Source organism: Oncorhynchus tshawytscha, linkage group LG27 (assembly GCF_018296145.1).
Source record: "Oncorhynchus tshawytscha isolate Ot180627B linkage group LG27, Otsh_v2.0, whole genome shotgun sequence".
NCBI classification, from domain to species: domain Eukaryota; kingdom Metazoa; phylum Chordata; class Actinopteri; order Salmoniformes; family Salmonidae; genus Oncorhynchus; species Oncorhynchus tshawytscha.
This window is the reverse complement of record NC_056455.1, coordinates 14,918,600-14,936,850: the sequence shown is the minus strand read 5'-3', so window position 1 is coordinate 14,936,850 and position 18,251 is coordinate 14,918,600. Positions and strand designations below refer to the sequence as shown.

At 42.4% G+C, this 18,251-nt stretch overlaps 1 protein-coding gene across 1 annotated transcript in view; it reads left to right on the top strand.

Annotated features, from left to right (window-relative positions):
- The window catches only part of sept9a (septin 9a), a gene marked incomplete at its 5' end in the record, with an annotated part of 124,692 nt that extends 106,901 nt beyond the window's left edge, over positions 1-17,791 (top strand). Inside the window, 6 exon segments of the mRNA XM_042307287.1 lie at positions 1,532-1,669; positions 3,689-3,806; positions 7,069-7,164; positions 10,469-10,565; positions 13,883-13,934; positions 14,370-17,791. Of these exon segments, the coding sequence (XP_042163221.1) occupies positions 1,532-1,669; positions 3,689-3,806; positions 7,069-7,164; positions 10,469-10,565; positions 13,883-13,934; positions 14,370-14,511 (643 nt within the window).
- Between the last annotated feature and the right edge of the window lie 460 nt (positions 17,792-18,251).

Sequence of the window (18,251 nt, the reverse complement as noted above, 5' to 3'; positions counted from 1 at the left end):
CGTAGTCTGGCTTTTTATGGCGGTTTTAGAGCAGTGGCCTCTTCCTTGCTGAGCGGCCTTTCAGGTTATGTTGATATAGGTCTTGTTTTACTGTGGATATAGATACTTTTGTACCTGTTTCCTCCAGCATCTTCACAAGGTCCTTCGCTGTTGTTCTTGGATTGATTTGCACTTTTCAAACCAAAGTACATTCATCTCTAGGTGACAGAACACGTCTCCTTCCTGAGCGGTATGACGGCTGCGTGGTCCCATGCTGTTTATACTTGCGTACTATTGTTTGTACAGGTGAATGGGGTACCTACCTTCAGGCTTTAGGAAATTGTTCCCACGGATGAACCAGACTTGTGGAGTTCTATAAATAAAAAAAATGGAGGTCTTGGCTGTTTTCTTTTGATTTCTCCATGATGTCAAGCAAAGAGGCACTGAGTTTGAAGGTAGGCCTTGAAATGCATCCACAGGTACACCTCTAATTGACTCAAATGATGTCATTTAGCCTATCAGAAGCTTCTAAAGCCATGACATAATTTTCTGGAATTTTCCAAGCTGTTTAAAGGCACAGTCAACTTAATGTATGTAAACCTCTGACCCACTGGAATTGTGATACAGTGAATTATAAGTGAAATAATCTGTCTGTAAACAATTTTTGGAAAAATGACTTGTGTCATGTACAAAGTAGATGTCCTAACCGACTTGCCAAAACTATAGTTTGTTAACAAGAAATGTGTGGAGTGGTTGAAAAATGAGTTTATGGCTTCAACCCAAGAGCATGTAATCTTCCGACTTCAACTGTATATATCTATCGTGTGTGTGTTTGTGTTTGTATGGGTACACACACACAGTTGAAGTCGGAACTTTACATACACTTAGGTTGTACTCATTAAAACTACTTTTTTGCACATTCTTAAAATAAAGTGGTGATCCTAACTGACCTAAGAGAGGGAATTTTTAAGAGGATTAAATGTCAGGAATTGTAAAAAACTGAGTTTAAATGTATTTGGCTAAGGTGTATATAAGAAGTAATAGTGTATAATAATAGTGTAGACATCAAAACTATGTAGTAGCACACATGGAATCATGTAGTAACCAACAACAATACAAATGTAAAGCTGTCATCAAGGCAGAAGGTGGCTACTTTGAAGAATCTCAAATATAAAATATATACAGATTTTTTTTTTTTTAAATGACTGGATCCCGTAGGTGTTATTTCATAGTTTTGATATCTTTACCATTATTCTACAATGTAGAAAATAGTGTAAAAAATAGTAAATAAAGAAAAACCCTTGAATAAATAAGTATGTCCAAACTTTTGAGTGGTACTCTCTCGTTAATATAAATGCTTACCCCATACATCTCATCTAGATGACTAGTGTACACAGTACTGTGTATGACCTCATCCATCCTCTTTCTCTTCCTCTTCCTGTCTTTCTCACTTGTCTCCCCCTATCCATCCCCCAAAACTCCCCCTTTCTCTTTTAATCTGCCTCTCCCCTTCCTTCCACTTCCTGTCTTCTTCCCCTCCCTCCCTCCACAGTTGGCAGCCCATCATGAAGTTCATTAATGCCCAGTATGAGCAGTACCTTCAGGAGGAGATCAACATCAACAGGAAGAAGAGGATTCCAGACTCAAGGGTTCACTGCTGTATTTACTTCATACCCCCTACTGGACACTGGTGAGGCAGGCATATGCGTACACACACACACACACACACACACACACACACACACACACACTTTACACTTAAGGGTATGAATGTGTGGAATGTTTCAGGTGAATGTTTAGATATGGCTGGGAGAGTGTCAAGCTGATTATTAGCTAAACTTCATTCTTTGGATTTTCCACTTTTTATCGTCCTATACAGTTGTCATGCCTTTTGAGTGATCAAAAATGGCATGTAATCAATCACAATAATTGTCATACACACACATGCACAGTGTCAGTGCAACAGTGCTGCTGCCCCCTGCTGTCCCTGAACAGTAGAGAATATGCAACTGGGAGATTTAAAAAGGAGAGTGATTTATGTTAGATAAGCAGTGAGTCATAGGGAGAGTCCTACTCAAATAGCCCTGAATCATCAGAACAGAAAACAGAGGAGGAGGACACAGTGAGTTTGGCATGACTTTCTGATACACATTAGTTATAACAATAATCTAATGCCCCGTGCTCTGCCATTCAAATATCAGATATGATATCCAACGTCATACTGTGCCCTTCTGTGTAACATATACAGCCTATGTATGGGCCAGATTCCCGGACAGAATGGGGATTCTCTGAGTACGGGTTTTAGTCTCTGAGTGTCTGTCTGAACGTACAGCTCATGTTCTACTACCCCTCACCACAGTTCTGGATTGACCTGTAGTGGATCCTCCTCTGCTCCTGCAGCTCAGAGGGACAGACAGATGTGGAAACATTTACTCTTCCAGACCCCCATCCATTTCCTGTTTCACAGGCAGCGAGTTGCAACACGTCCCATAACACCCGTTTTCCATGACTGGAAAAAATGTCTTTCTCGCTCTCTTTCGCCAGGACTTGAAACAAACGCCTGTGTTTGCCTCCCTGCTCCAAGTTTCTGTCTCTGGTGTTTCTGCTGCTCAAACATCTGGGCCTGATTTGAGATTCATATAGAGCTACCCCCCCACCCCCCAAAATAATGTTGCTACGGTATACAGCTATTACCCTTTAATTGAATTTCCCTCCTGTGTTATGTCTGCTCCTCCTCTGCATCTACCCCATGATGGTTCTACGCTTTGTTGCAATGGTCCGGGGTCCAGTGCTGTGGTGGACTGCTGGCTTTGCCCTCATTTCTGTGGTCGTGATGTACAAGAGCGAGAGCCTTAACATATTGTGCCCCCCCCCCCCGATATAGCCTGAGCAGCGGTTCATGTTCTTCCAGCGTTGCGGATGTCTGTCACATGTCCAACAACTGTTCTAGTCTAATGTTTAATACTCTAATGGGAGCGATATGAGAACAGAGGTTGTGTGTCGTGTGTGTGTGTCGTGTGTGTGTGTCGTGTGTGTGTGTCGTGTGTGTGTGTGTGTGTGTGCTCATCTGTCTGACCCAAAGGTCTTTATCATCAATGGGCAGTTGTTTATAGTGCAGTGTTGTGAGCCAGCGTCAGCTGCACAAACCACAGACGGATGAGTTTCACACTTATGGAAGACTGGGTTTCTCCAACCAACTGCTCTATGGTGGATAAGGCTCAGCGCAGTGTGGTTTAATTGACAGTGACAGACACGCACTGACTGATGTGGGTCTCAGATATACAGTAGGTTTAGCTTGTACATGGAGTATGCATGTGAATCTACAGTACTGTATGTCTGCTTGTCGTCCTCAGACAGCTGCGCTATGGGTATATTTCTTGGAGGATACCGCCCTCTGGTGGTTCTAGGATGTATCACACTGTCGACCCAAATAAACAATAAAACGTTGAACAAGAACTATAGAACAGACCTGGGTTCTAATACTATTTGAGATCATTTATAATACATTTGCCAGGCTTGATTGAGCTAGCCTGTTGCAACGGAACCAATAAAGTCCCAAAAGTGAAAACCCTGGTTCTTCAGTTCTTCAGCTAAAGCAAATACTAAAAGTATTTGAGACATTTTGAATAGTGTTTGAACCCAGGTCTGCTATAGCTACAGGTGAAATGAAGCCCCTCTCTCAAACCCCCCTTCTCTCTCCCACTTCCAGTCTGCGACCTCTGGATGTGGAGTTTATGAGGCGTCTCAGTAAGGTGGTCAATATTGTTCCTGTCATTGCCAAGGCAGACACGCTCACCCTGGAGGAGAGGGACTTCTTTAAACAGAAGGTGAGCTCTCTCTCTCTTCTTCCATCTTTATCTGTCTCCATTTCCTCTTTTTCTGTTGCATGCTGTCTCTCTCTCTCGCATATTTTGTGTTCTCCGCAGCAACAGGAAATGTTTCTTAAGTTGTTTGGCCACTGCCGCCCTTTCGGTCACTGTCCAATGAGAGAACACTGAGGATGTTTTGTGTGTATAGAGTACTTGTGAGGTCAGGACCTATAAAGCCAGGCTCTGGATTGGAGAGGAGTTCTGTGGGAGTCATCCTCTCTCTCCCTCCTTTTCTGTCTCCTTCCTTTTCTGTCTCTCCCTTTTCTGTCTCTCCCTCCTTTTCTGTTTCTCCCTCCTTTTCTGTCTCTCCCTCTTCTGTCTCTCCCTCCTTTTCTGTCTCTCCCTCTCCCTCCTTTTCTGTCTCTCCCTCCTTTTCTGTCTCTCCCTCTTCTCTCTCCCTCCTTTTCTGTCTCTCCCTCTTCTGTCTCTCCCTCCTTTTCTGTCTCTCCCTCTCCCTCCTTTTCTCTCTCTCCCTCCTTTTCTGTCTCTCCCTCTTCTCTCTCCCTCCTTTTCTGTCTCTCCCTCTTCTCTCTCCCTCCTTTTCTGTCTCTCCCTCCTTTTCTGTCTCTCCCTCTTCTCTCTCCCTCCTCCTTTCTGTCTCTCCCTCTTCTGTCTCTCCCTCCTTTTCTGTCTTTCTCTCCTTTTCTGTCTCTCTCCCTCTCGCCCAATTTTGAATTGGCTAGAGGTAAGTTCTGTCCAACTTCTCCCGTCTCCTTCCCTCTCCTCCTTCCCCCTCTCCCCTTACTGCTGATGTGGTCACAGTGGACTCCATTACATCACTTCCTCCTATGTGGTGTGGATCACATAATAAATAATTTGATCACAGACCAAGAGGGAAAGTAGTAGTAGATGCAGCAGTAGTAGTAGTAGATGTAGTAGTAGATGCAGCAGTAGTAGTAGTAGATGTAGTAGTAGATGCAGCAGTAGTAGTAGTAGTAGTAGTAGTAGTAGTAGATGTAGTAGTAGATGTAGTAGTAGTAGATGTAGTAGTAGTAGTAGATGCAGAAGTATATGCAGTAGTAGATGCAGTAGTAGTAGTGGTAGATGTAGTAGTATATGCAGCTGTAGTAGTAGTAGATGCAGCTGTAGTAGTAGTAGATGCATCAGTAGTAGTAGTACTAGATGTAGTAGTAGTAGTAGATGCAGTAGTAGTAGTAGATGCAGTAGTAGTAGTAGTAGATGCAGCAGTAGTAGTAGATGCAGTAGTAGTGGTAGATGTAGTAGTATATGCAGTAGTAGTAGATTCAGTAGTAGTAGTAGTAGTAGTAGATGCAGCTGTAGTAGTAGTAGATGCATCAGTAGTAGTAGTAGTAGTAGTAGTAGTAGATGCAGTAGTAGTAGTGGTAGTAGTAGTGGTAGTAGTAGATGCAGCAGCAGTAGTAGTAGTAGATGCAGCAGTAGTATTAGAAGTAGGGGAAATGCAGGTTGTTGTATTAGTAGTAGGGGAATGGCAGGTTGTTGTAGTAGTATTAGTAGTAGATTTAGAAGTAGTATTAGAAGTAGGGGAATGGCAGGTTGTTGTAGTAGTATTAGTAGTAGATTTAGAAGTAGTATTAGAAGTAGGGGAATGGCAGGTTGTTGTATTAGTAGTAGATTTAGAAGTAGTATTAGAAGTAGGGGAATGGCAGGTTGTTGTATTAGTAGTAGATTTAGAAGTAGTATTAGAAGTAGGGGAATGGCAGGTTGTTGTAGTAGTATTAGTAGTAGATTTAGAAGTAGTATTAGAAGTAGGGGAATGGCAGGTTGTTGTAGTATTAGAAGTAGGGGAATGGCAGGTTGTTGTAGTATTAGTAGTAGATGCAGCAGTAGTATTAGAAGTAGAGGAATGGCAGGTTGTTGTAGTAGATGCAGCAGTAGTATTAGAAGTAGGGGAATGGCAGGTTGTTGTAGTATTAGTAGTAGATGCAGCAGTAGTATTAGAAGTAGAGGAATGGCAGGTTGTTGTAGTAGATGTAGTATTAGAAGTAGGGGAATGGCAGGTTGTTGTAGTAGATGTAGTATTAGAAGTAGGGGAATGGCAGGTTGTTGTAGTAGTATTAGTAGTAGTTGCAGCAGTAGTATTAGAAGTAGGGGAATGGCAGGTTGTAGTAGTATTTGTAGTAGATGCAGCAGTAGTATTAGAAGTAGGGGAATGGCAGGTTGTTGTAGTATTAGTAGTAGTATTATATGTAGGGGAATGGCAGGTTGTTTTAGTAGTAGATGCAGCAGTAGTATTAGAAGTAGGGGAATGGAAGGTTGTTGTAGTATTAGTAGTAGATGCAGCAGTAGTATTATATGTAGGGGAATGGCAGGTTGTTTTAGTAGTAGATGCAGCAGTAGTATTATATGTAGGGGAATGGCAGGTTGTTTTAGTAGTAGATGCAGCAGTAGTATTATATGTAGGGGAATGGCAGGTTGTTTTAGTAGTAGATGCAGCAGTAGTATTAGAAGTAGGGGAATGGAAGGTTGTTGTAGTAGAAAAAGTAGTAAAAGGGCAGGCATTCATTTCAAGGTAATTCTAGCAGCCATGCTCACAGATCCCCACCAGTGTCCCTCTCATTAGGGAAGCTCTGTAGGAACGGATAGAAACAGTTTAAGGTGTGTGAGGGGGTGGTGTGTTTGTGTGTGTGTGCTTGTCTGTTTGTAAACGTACACGGACAGTGTTGGTTTCAACAGAACATTTGGGGGGAGATTAGTGAAGGGATTTACATTAACACCACCTAAATCTGTAAGCAGTGTGCAGATGGTCTCGATTTCTCACAAAATACTGTTATGTATCCAAAGGATTTGTCAGACATGTCTGGCTAATTGCGGTTGTTAGGCTTTTGCTTGTGTGTTCCCATAACCTTTTTAATTCATGTATTCAAGTCTCTGCAAGGGTGTATAATGCATTTGTCGTGTTTCTCAACCTTTTTTTACAGCAGGGACCAGCAGGCTAGGTGTTTTATTGTAAAGCCGCTGACGACAAAACTATCACTGTAGAACTGACTAAATGAGAGTCAGTTAACCAGCTCAGGGACCAGCATCCCATGGACTGGGGCATTTCCACGGTGGAGGATGAGAAACACACTTCAGTCTCCACCCTAGTCACAGAGCTACCCTAACCTCTCCCCTCTTCATGGAGGTCACTCCCCTAACCCTGCTCCTTCAGCTCCAGAAGGAAGCCATCTGTGTGGGGAGGCTGTGTTACCTGGCCAGTCTCACACTCACCTCTCACCCAGAACTGTTTTTGTGTCCCCAGATCAGGGAAGAGCTACGGGCCAATGGGATCGACGTGTACCCCCAGAAGGAGTTTGACGAGGACGCAGAGGACCGGATGATTAATGACAAGATCAGGGTGATTTGAGTTGACACATCTGTCCACAACTTTACCCACTTGCCCCTAGCCATAAGCCCTCACATTACCGCTTATAGCTCCACTCACCTGTGCTACGTCCCTGTTGATCCATGTTGATAACCTGGTTAAATACACTTAGGTCCCTGTTGATCCATGTTGATAACCTGGTTAAATTACAGTTAGGTCCCTGTTGATCCATGTTGATAACCTGGTTAAATTACAGTTAGGTCCATGTTGATAACCTGGTTAAATTACAGTTAGGTCCCTGTTGATCCATGTTGATAACCTGGTTAAATTACACTTAGGTCCCTGTTGATCCATGTTGATAACCTGGTTAAATTACAATTAGGTCCCTGTTGATCCATGTTGATAACCTGGTTAAATTACAGTTAGGTCCCTGTTGATCCATGTTGATAACCTGGTTAAATTAACCCTGTTGATCCATGTTGATAACCTGGTTAAATTACACTTAGGTCCCTGTTGATCCATGTTGATAACCTGGTTAAATTACAATTAGGTCCCTGTTGATCCATGTTGATAACCTGGTTAAATTACAGTTAGGTCCCTGTTGATCCATGTTGATAACCTGGTTAAATTACAGTTAGGTCCCTGTTGATCCATGTTGATAACCTGGTTAAATTACAGTTAGGTCCCTGTTGATCCATGTTGATAACCTGGTTAAATTACAGTTAGGTCCCTGTTGATCCATGTTGATAACCTGGTTAAATTACAGTTAGGTCCCTGTTGATCCATGTTGATAACCTGGTTAAATTACAGTTAGGTCCCTGTTGATCCATGTTGATAACCTGGTTAAATTACACTTAGGTCCCTGTTGATCCATGTTGATAACCTGGTTAAATTACACTTAGGTCCCTGTTGATCCATGTTGATAACCTGGTTAAATTACACTTAGGTCCCTGTTGATCCATGTTGATAACCTGGTTAAATACACTAAGATACATGTTGATCCATGTTGATAACCTGGTTAAATACACTTAGGTCCCTGTTGATCCATGTTGATAACCTGGTTAAATTACACTTAGGTCCCTGTTGATCCATGTTGATAACCTGGTTAAATACACTTAGGTCCCTGTTGATCCACGTTGATAACCTGGTTAAATTACACTTAGGTCCCTGTTGATCCACGTTGATAACCTGGTTAAATACACTAAGATCCATGTTGATCCATGTTGATAACCTGGTTAAATTACACTTAGGTACATGTTGATCCATGTTGATAACCTGGTTAAATTACACTTAGGTACATGTTGATCCATGTTGATAACCTGGTTAAATACACTTAGGTCTCTGTTGATCCATGTTGATAACCTGGTTAAATTACACTTAGGTCCCTATTGATCCATGTTGATAACCTGGTTAAATACACTTAGGTCCCTGTTGATCCATGTTGATAACCTGGTTAAATACACTAAGATACATGTTGATCCATGTTGATAACCTGGTTAAATACACTAATACATGTTGATCCATGTTGATAACCTGGTTAAATTACACTTAGGTCCCTGTTGATCCATGTTGATAACCTGGTTAAATTACACTTAGGTCTCTGTTGATCCATGTTGATAACCTGGTTTAATTACAGTTAGGTCCCTCTGCTGCAATATACAGTGGGGCAAAAAAGTATTTAGTCAGCCACCAATTGTGCAAGTTCTCCCACTTAAAACGATGAGAGAGGCCTGCAATGTTCATCAAAGGTACACATCAACTATGACAGACAAAATGAGAAAAAAAATCCAGAAAATCACATTGTAGGATTTTTTATGAATTTATTTGCAAATTATGGTGGAAAATAAGTATTTGGTCAATAACAGAAGTTTATCTCAATACTTTGTTATATACCCTTTGTTGGCAATGACAGAGGTCAAATGTTTTCTGTAAGTCTTCACAAGGTTTTCACACACTGTTGCTGGTATTTTGGCCCATTCCTCCATGCATCTCCTCTAGAGCAGTGATGTTTTGGGGCTGTTGCTGGGCAACACGGACTTTCAACTCCCTCCAAAGATTTTCTATGGGGTTGAGATCTGGAGACTGGCTAGGCTACTCCAGGACCTTGAAATGCTTCTTACGAAGCCACTCCTTCGTTGCCCGGGCGGTGTGTTTGGGATCATTGTCATGCTGAAAGACCCAGCCACGTTTCATCTTCAATGCCCTTGCTGATGGAAGGAGGTTTTCACTCAAAATCTCATAATACATGGCCCCATTCATTCTTTCCTTTACACGGATCAGTCGTCCTGGTCCCTTTGCAGAAAAACAGCCCCAAAGCATGATGTTTCCACCCCATGCTTCACAGTAGGTATGGTGTTCTTTGGATGCAACTCAGCATTCTTTGTCCTCCAAACATGACGAGTTGAGTTTTTACTAAAAAGTTATATTTTGGTTTCGTCTGACAATATGACATTCTCCCAATCTTCTTCTGGATCATCCAAATGCTCTCTAGCAAACTTCAGACGGGCCTGGACATGTACTGGCTTAAGCAGGGGGACACGTCTGGCACTGCAGGATTTGAGTCCCTGGCGGCGTAGTGTGTTACTGATGGTAGGCTTTGTTACTTTGGTCCCAGCTCTCTGCAGGTCATTCACTAGGTCCCCCCGTGTGGTTCTGGGATTTTTGTTCACCGTTCTTGTGATCATTTTGACCCCACGGGGTGAGATCTTGCGTGGAGCCCCAGATCGAGGGAGATTATCAGTGGTCTTGTATGTCTTCCATTTCCTAATAATTGCTCCCACAGTTGATTTCTTCAAACCAAGCTGCTTACCTATTGCAGATTCAGTCTTCCCAGCCTGGTGCAGGTCTACAATTTTGTTTCTGGTGTCCTTTGACAGCTCTTTGGTCTTGGCCATAGTGGAGTTTGGAGTGTGACCGTTTGAGGTTGTGGACAGGTGTCTTTTATACTGATAGCAAGTTCAAACCGGTTGCCATTAATACTGGTAACGAGTGGAGGACAGAGGAGCCTCTCAAAGAAGAAGTTACAGGTCTGTGAGAGCCAGACATCTTGCTTGTTTGTAGGTGACCAAATACTTATTTTCCACCATAATTTGCAAATAAATTCATTAAAAATCCTACAATGTGATTTTCTGGATTTTTTTTTCTCATTTTGTCTGTCATAGTTGAAGTGTACCTTTGATGAAAATTACAGGCCTCTCATCTTTTTAAGTGGGAGAACTTGCACAATTGGTGGCTGACTAAATATTTTTTTGCCCCACTGTATATCAAATGTCAGTTTATTTGACTCTTCATGGTATGTCTCTTTGTTCCTCCTGTCTCTGTTTTTTTTGTCCTGTAGGAGATGATCCCGTTTGCTGTGGTGGGCAGCGACCAGGAGTACCAGGTCAATGGCAGGAGGCTTCTGGGAAGGAAGACAAAGTGGGGAACCATAGAAGGTAGATAGCCTCCTGCTTCTCTTCTTTCTCCATCTTCTCATTTTTGCTTTAGCACTTTGTCTTTTTATCTTTGAGCAGTAGTCTCTCTCCTTAACAGTATGAAGGCTAACGTTATGAAGAGCTCTTTTAGTTTTCCTTTCTTGATTAATGTACACCGGCCAGTTAAGACTAAACAAGACAGAGGAGATGAGCGGAAGGAGTTGAGGGGCATTGTGGCACCTCTCTGTTTTGGACTGTACTTCTTGTGGCATGATTTATTTTTTATTTTTTTTGCAATGTAAAAATGTGAATAAAACCGATCAAAGTTCATTTGAGTTCCCTCTTCGTTAGTTCTGCTGCCTACTACACCATTAGAAGGCCTGTACTTTAGCCACAGAGGATAAAAAGCTTATTTTTTAAAATTGCCTCGCTGTGGATTGTGCGTAGACCAATAACAAAGCATAACGTACAGTTGGGAAGACGCTGCCAATCTAAGTGAATAAACAGCATGCAGACAAAACAAGCCTTCTGCAAAAACACAGGTTGGAATGCAAATGGCTCCTGCTAAAAAGAGCAGACTCTAATCTGTCCAAGTAAAACAAGAGAGAGAGGCGTGGCTTTTGGCACCAGTGCATCAGCCATCACCAGTGAGTGATCTTTGCACCATTGGGTGAGTCGCTGAAACTGTAAAGAATTTTTAGGACTATAATTTCCTCCTCATATTGGACAATATGTGTCCCCACAGACCTAGGCCTGAGCTATTGATTTTTATTGCTATCAGATTCTCAGTTAGTCACTGTCAAAGTACAGCCTGTCATTTCTATCATTTGTGCTGTGTTAAAAAAGATTCAGCTATGTAAATTGATATGGAATTGCGTGAAATATGTTTCTAAAAGGCCATATTTTTCCCGGACCCTAGGCTACTCAACATTTTCCCTATGTTTGCAACTTCTGTAAGTGCATCTACTATACTGCTCTATGCCACTACGCAGATGCAATACGATGATATGCATTCAATGCTTTATAATAAAGGTTACAAAAATATATATAGTGTGTTCTGATACCTCAGAGCTCCCCAGGTCAGCCCCTTCTCACTCTCACTTTTTATTCCCACACCTCCCGATTTACAAAGGAAGCTTTGGGGAGGAGTAGAGGGGGAGGACTAGTCCTCAGATGATTTCACTCGTCCCCAACACAGACAGACAGAGAGACACAGATTGTGTCATACAGCTGGCTGAGACTACCGCTCTACAATGTGTCTGTGTGGAAGAGGGAGGCAGGGCATGTAACACCTCTCTACAGAGGCTGCAGTGTGTACAGGCCTCTGGTCTCATAGTGACAGAGGGGTGGAGGGGAGGCTATAGGTCAGATCTATCTGTCCTCACTGAAAGTGCCACTCATTGGATTGGTGGCGTGTTGTCTGAGGGGTTCCACTGTGCTCCACTCACACACCCCTGGTTACCTGGTTAGCATCGGTCTGAACCAGGGGTCAACAACTAGATACACCCCTGATCCTAAAACTCAGTGGGGGTGTTGTCTGGGGGCTTTTATTGGACAGATACTTCTAGAACCATAGATGTTCACTTGTCTCTCTCAGTAGTAGATGTGATTTCCAGCATCACTACCAGTACTATATGCAAACCATTTCAAAATGTCATCACACACTTCAAATGATCTCATTTCAACCATGTATTTAATTACATCACCATCAGACTGAGACAGGTGACTACTTCTCCACTTCTATTAAAACCTCCCTAAAGGAAACCTTCATTTCCTGCAAAGGAAGCCTAGAGTGTCTGCAGTGGCAGGTTCTGATGTTGGCCCATAGACCTGTGATATTATCTAGAATTCAGACACGCATCATCCAGTGGCCGGCGGCGTCTGACTGTCTAGTCAGACAGACAGGATTTGTTCAGCCGTCAGTATTAACGACTTCTCTCTCTGTCTCCACTGTTTTCACTAGTTCTCTCTCTCTCCACTGTTTTCACTAGTTCTCTCTCTCCACTGTTTGCACTCATTCTCTCTCTCTCCACTGTTTTCACTAGTTCTCTCTCTCTCCACTGTTTGCACTCATTCTCTCTCTCTCTCTCCACTGTTTTCACTCCTTCTTTCTCTCTCTCCACTGTTTTCACTCCTTCTTTCTCTCTCTCCACTGTTTTCTCTCTCTCTCTCCACTGTTTTCACTGTTTTCACTTTCTCTCTCTCCACTGTTTTCACCTTCTTTCTCTCTCTCTCTCTCCCACTGTTTTCACTCGTTCTCTCTCTCTCTCTCACTCCTTCTTTTTCTCTCCTGTTTTCTCTCTCTCTCCACTGTTTTCACTCTCCTCTCTCTCCACTGTTTTCACTCCTTCTCTCTCTCTCTGTTTTCACTCTGTTTTCACTCCTTCTCTCTCCACTGTTTTCCCTTCACTAGTTTCTCTCTCTCCACTTTCTCTCTCTCCACTGTTTTCACTCCTTCTTTCTCTCTCTCCACTGTTTTCACTAGTTCTCTCTCTCTCCACTGTTTTCACTCCTTCTTTCTCTCTCTCCACTGTTTTCACTAGTTCTCTCTCTCTCTCCACTGTTTTCACTCCTTCTCTCTCTCTCTCTCCACTGTTTTCACTCCTTCTTTCTCTCTCTCCACTGTTTTCACTAGTTCTCTCTCTGTTTTCACTCTCTTTCTGTTTTCACTGTTTTCTCTCTTCTCTCCACTGTTTTCACTAGTTCTGTTTTCTCTCTCTCCACTGTTTTCACTCCTTCTTTCTCTCTCTCCACTGTTTTCACTCTTTCTTCTTTCTCTCTCTCCACTGTTTTCACTCCTTCTCTCTTCTCTCTCTCACTGTTTTCACTCCTCTCTCTCTCTGTTTTCACTTCTTTTCTCCTTCTTTCTCTCTCTCCACTGTTTTCACTAGTTCTCTCTCTCTCTCCCACTGTTTTCACTAGTTCTCTCTCTCTCTCTCTCCACTGTTTTCACTAGTTCTCTCTCTCTCTCCACTGTTTTCACTCGTTCTCTCTCTCTCTCTCGCCACTGTTTTCACTCCTTCTTTCTCTCTCTCCACTGTTTTCACTCCTTCTTTCTCTCTCTCCACTGTTTTCACTAGTTCTCTCTCTCTCGCCACTGTTTTCACTAGTTCTCTCTCTCTCTCCACTGTTCTCACTAGTTCTCTCTCTCTCGCCACTGTTTTCACTAGTTCTCTCTCTCTCTCTCTCTCGCCACTGTTCTCACTAGTTCTCTCTCTCTCTCCACTGTTCTCACTAGTTCTATGTAGTGGGGTAGTGGAGAATTGCATCAGTGTGTGTTGGTGTCTGATTTGACCTCGTGAGGTGCTTACCATGTGTCTTCTCTCTCCTTTCTGCAGTTGAGAACATTGCTCATTGTGAGTTTGCCTATTTGCGAGATCTACTGATTAGGTAAATATCTACGTGTGTGTTGTATGTGAATGTGTGTGTGAGTATGATAATGTGTTTCTGAACAATGTCTTTGTCAGTCTGTGTGTGTGTGTGTGTGTGTATGTTTGTCTGTAAATCAGTCTGTGTGTCATTTATCATTACAACCCCTTATATTGACATCAGCTGATGTCTAACTATCTCTCTGTTGACCTCAGCTGATGTCTAACTATCTCTCTGTTGACCTCAGCTGATGTCTAACTATCTCTCTGTTGACCTCAGCTGATGTCTAACTATCTCTCTGTTGACCTCAGCTGATGTCTAACTATCTCTCTGTTGACCTCAGCTGATGTCTATCTCTCTGTTGACCTCAGCTGATGTCTAACTATCTCTCTGTTGACCTCAGCTGATGTCTATCTCTCTGTTGACCTCTAACTAGCCCCATCTCTCCCCTGTCAGGACCCACATGGAGAACATCAAGGACATCACCAGCAGCATCCACTATGAGGTGTACCGCGTCCGCCGCCTCAACGAAAACAACACCGCCGTCGCCCATGCCAACGGCCTCCCCCAACACCACATGACCTCCCATGAGATGTAGAGCCCTGCCCACCGTGTCCCATGAGCCCTCACTTCCCTCCGAAGCAGCTTCGATCCTTCCATCCCGTTATCCTTCCATCCCTCTCTCCCCTCCACTCACTCTCAATGCCAAACCCTTCTACAGAAGGGAGAAGACCCACACTGGGGGGACTGAGGAGTGTAGTCTTATCGCCCCCAAATGGCCAAATACAGACGCATAGAATGGACTGTTGATGCCAATGCATTGCCCCTCGATGATAACCCGGTCTCTCTGACTAACGTCTACATGAAGGGGGGGGTAAATGCTAGCTATCACTTGCATTCATTCAGGTTTAACCAGGCTAAGTAAACACTATTAATGTGCTGCAACCTTAATCTGTGTGTTTTCAGTTATTCTGTCGTTCTTTAGGTCCCTCATCTGTCGGGTTGGTTAACAAAATAACGCTGTGTTTTCAGGCCCATTACATACAAGCAGTGACAGAAGTGCCCTCAAACTTTTGTTTGGGTAAAATATTGATTTCTCATCTGTTTTAATATAGCCCCTGTAATGCATCCTTCATTCATTGTTCATTTGACCTGCTATCTGAAGGTTCTACAATGTTTATTTCTGTTCCCTTTGAGAGGGAGTAGTTTAGCCTTGAGGGACTCTAATTCCCAGTAGGAGTGCTGATTTGGGATCAGTTTTGCCTTTTAGATATTAGATTACATGGACAGAGAGACCTGAGCCTAGATCAGCACTCCTACGCTTTATACACTCGGCCCCAGTGTGGTACTGGATCCATCGCGACAGCAGCAGAGGCACAGGACAGATATTCAGCTAAGTATTTAGAAGTATGACACACAGAAATAAAATCTATTCATTCTATGGCAGTTGATTCATTTGTCCGAGTTCTGTTTGATGATGTCCGAGAGGGGTCAGTTGAAGATGGTGAATGGGGAGTGTTTAATTGCGATGGAAGTTGATAATGCTGTTGGATTGGTCAGGATTGCATAATGTCAGGGTTACATAATGCCGGGGGTGGACTGGAGGTTTTGAGTCTAGTGGACATCGTCGACACATCTGTAGGGCCAGGAGTTTTTCCCCATAACTTGAACTGACCAGAAAAAACCTTGGGCCCTTGTAACAGCCTGTAACTAGGACGTTCTCAGTCATAGTTATAGACTGTAACTAGGGTCTTCTCTGAGTTGTCGTTATAGACTGTAACTAGGGTCTCTGAGTCGTTGTTATAGACTGTAACTAGGGTCTTCTCTGAGTCGTTGTTATAGACTGTAACTAGGGTCTTCTCTGAGTCGTTGTTAGACTGTAAAAAGGGTCTTTGAGTTGTTGTTATAGGCTGTAACTAGGGTCTTTGAGTCGTTGTTATAGGCTGTAACTAGGGTCTTTGAGTCGTTGTTATAGGCTGTAACTAGGGTCTTCTCTGAGTTGTCGTTATAGACTGTAACTAGGGTCTCTGAGTCTGTTTTTATAGACTGTAACTAGGGTCTTCTGAGTCGTTGTTATAGACTGTAACTAGGGTCTTCTCTGAGTCGTTGTTAGACTGTAAAAAGGGTCTTTGAGTTGTTGTTATAGGCTGTAACTAGGGTCTTTGAGTCGTTGTTATAGGCTGTAACTAGGGTCTTTGAGTTGTTGTTATAGGCTGTAACTAGGGTCTTTGAGTCGTTGTTATAGACTGTAACTAGGGTCTTTGAGTCGTTGTTATAGGCTGTAACTAGGGTCTTTGAGTCGTTGTTATAGGCTGTAACTAGGGTCTTTGAGTCGTTGTTATAGACTGTAACTAGGGTCTTTGAGTCTTTGTTATAGGCTGTAACTAGGGTCTTTGAGTCATTGTTATAGACTGTAACTAGGGTCTTTGAGTCGTTGTTATAGGCTGTAACTAGGGTCTTTGAGTCGTTGTTATAGACTGTAACTAGGGTCTTTGAGTCGTTGTTATAGGCTGTAACTAGGGTCTTTGAGTCGTTGTTATAGACTGTAACTAGGGTCTTTGAGTCGTTGTTATAGACTGTAACTAGGGTCTTTGAGTCGTTGTTATAGACTGTAACTAGGGTCTTTGAGTCGTTGTTATAGGCTGTAACTAGGGTCTTTGAGTCGTTGTTATAGACTGTAACTAGGGTCTTTGAGTCGTTGTTATAGGCTGTAACTAGGGTCTTTGAGTCGTTGTTATAGACTGTAACTAGGGTCTTTGAGTCTTTGTTATAGGCTGTAACTAGGGTCTTCTCTGAATCGTCGTTATAGACTGTAACTAGGACCATGAGTTTTTCCTGGTAAAGTCACATGGTCAGGAAACTCCTGGTCCTACACGTGTATGATGCAGAGTGAGGGGAACAGTCTCCTGTTGTCATTGAGGAGCCAGTGCTTTAAGCCTTGGGCTGGTGACAGTACAGCGATACATATCCCTCATACTGTTGTGGTAATTGTTATTTTTACATGGCTGCGTCGTCATACAGGTATTACTGTCAGAAAATAGATTTCAAAATGCCCTCAGTGCCTTTTCAATTCCAAATAATAGATGTCATTTTGGGGTGTTTTTTATATACAGATGTTTAAAGAGTGATTTAAAATAAATAGTATTTATGCACATTAGAAAGATAAGAAGTGTACCACCCCACCCACTCATCCACACATGGTCGTTGTCCTGAGCAGAGAACACTAAATCAGTTTCTACTGCCCATGTCAAGTGTTTAGGAAAAACTCCTGGTCCTAGTTATGTGCCATGTCTCTGTGCCTTGGACACTATTCCCTTTTATTTATTGGAGACTGTCCACTAGCACATGCTTTTAAACTGGAAGGACAACCGTGACAATTAAGGCCCTGAGTTTTTCCAGACCATGTGACCTGACCAGGATAAACCTCCATAGCCTATAACCAGGGACCTGAGTTTTTCCTGGTCAGGCCAAATAGTCTGGAAAACTCCTTGTCCTATTACTGATGTGCTGGCTGGTGCCAATCACCACAGCAGAAGACATTTCATTGTTATCAAGTCTCTTTATATCAGACTGTGCACCCTGAAACTAAAGTCCTCCTTAAAAACTCTAAGTTCTCTCTCTTTCTCCCACTTTCTTTTCTCTTCTTCTCTTCTGCCGTTTCTTGGATATCAACCAGTAACAGTAATATGTGGTGTTTAAAGGTTTTATGTGTTTCAGTTTCAAACTATAATCCTCAACTTCCAGACATCATCGTCGTCATGCTCTGTCCTGTATATTCATTGTCAGATACATGTTTGTACTGGTATTAATAATAACAGAATTTACCTTTTGATATCGTGTTATTTTCAAGAAATAAAGATGAAAGTTGTATATAGTCATTTCCTTGTCAATTTCTCCTCCTTTTCCAACTGTTTGTCATTAAATTAGACTTTTATATTTGTTGCATACTTTAAAAGATTTGTATATATTTTTATGCTCTTAACTTATGGCTGGGGGGCAGTATTGAGTAGCTTGGATGAATAAGTTTCCCAAAGTAAACGGCCTGCTCCTCAGTCTTAGTTGCTAATATATGCATATTATTATTAGTATTGGATAGAAAACACTCAAGTTTCTAAAACTGTTTGAATGATGTCTGTGAGTATAACAGAACTCATATGGCAAGCAAAATCCTGAGGAGAAATCAAAACAGGAAGTGAGAAATCTGAGCTTTATATGTATTCACCAATGAGTCCCCAATGAAATCCCCTTGAGATATTAATGATGTTGCACTGCCTAGGGGTTCCACTAGATGTCAACCATCAATATACATTTTAATGAGACTTCTATGGTGTTGTGGGT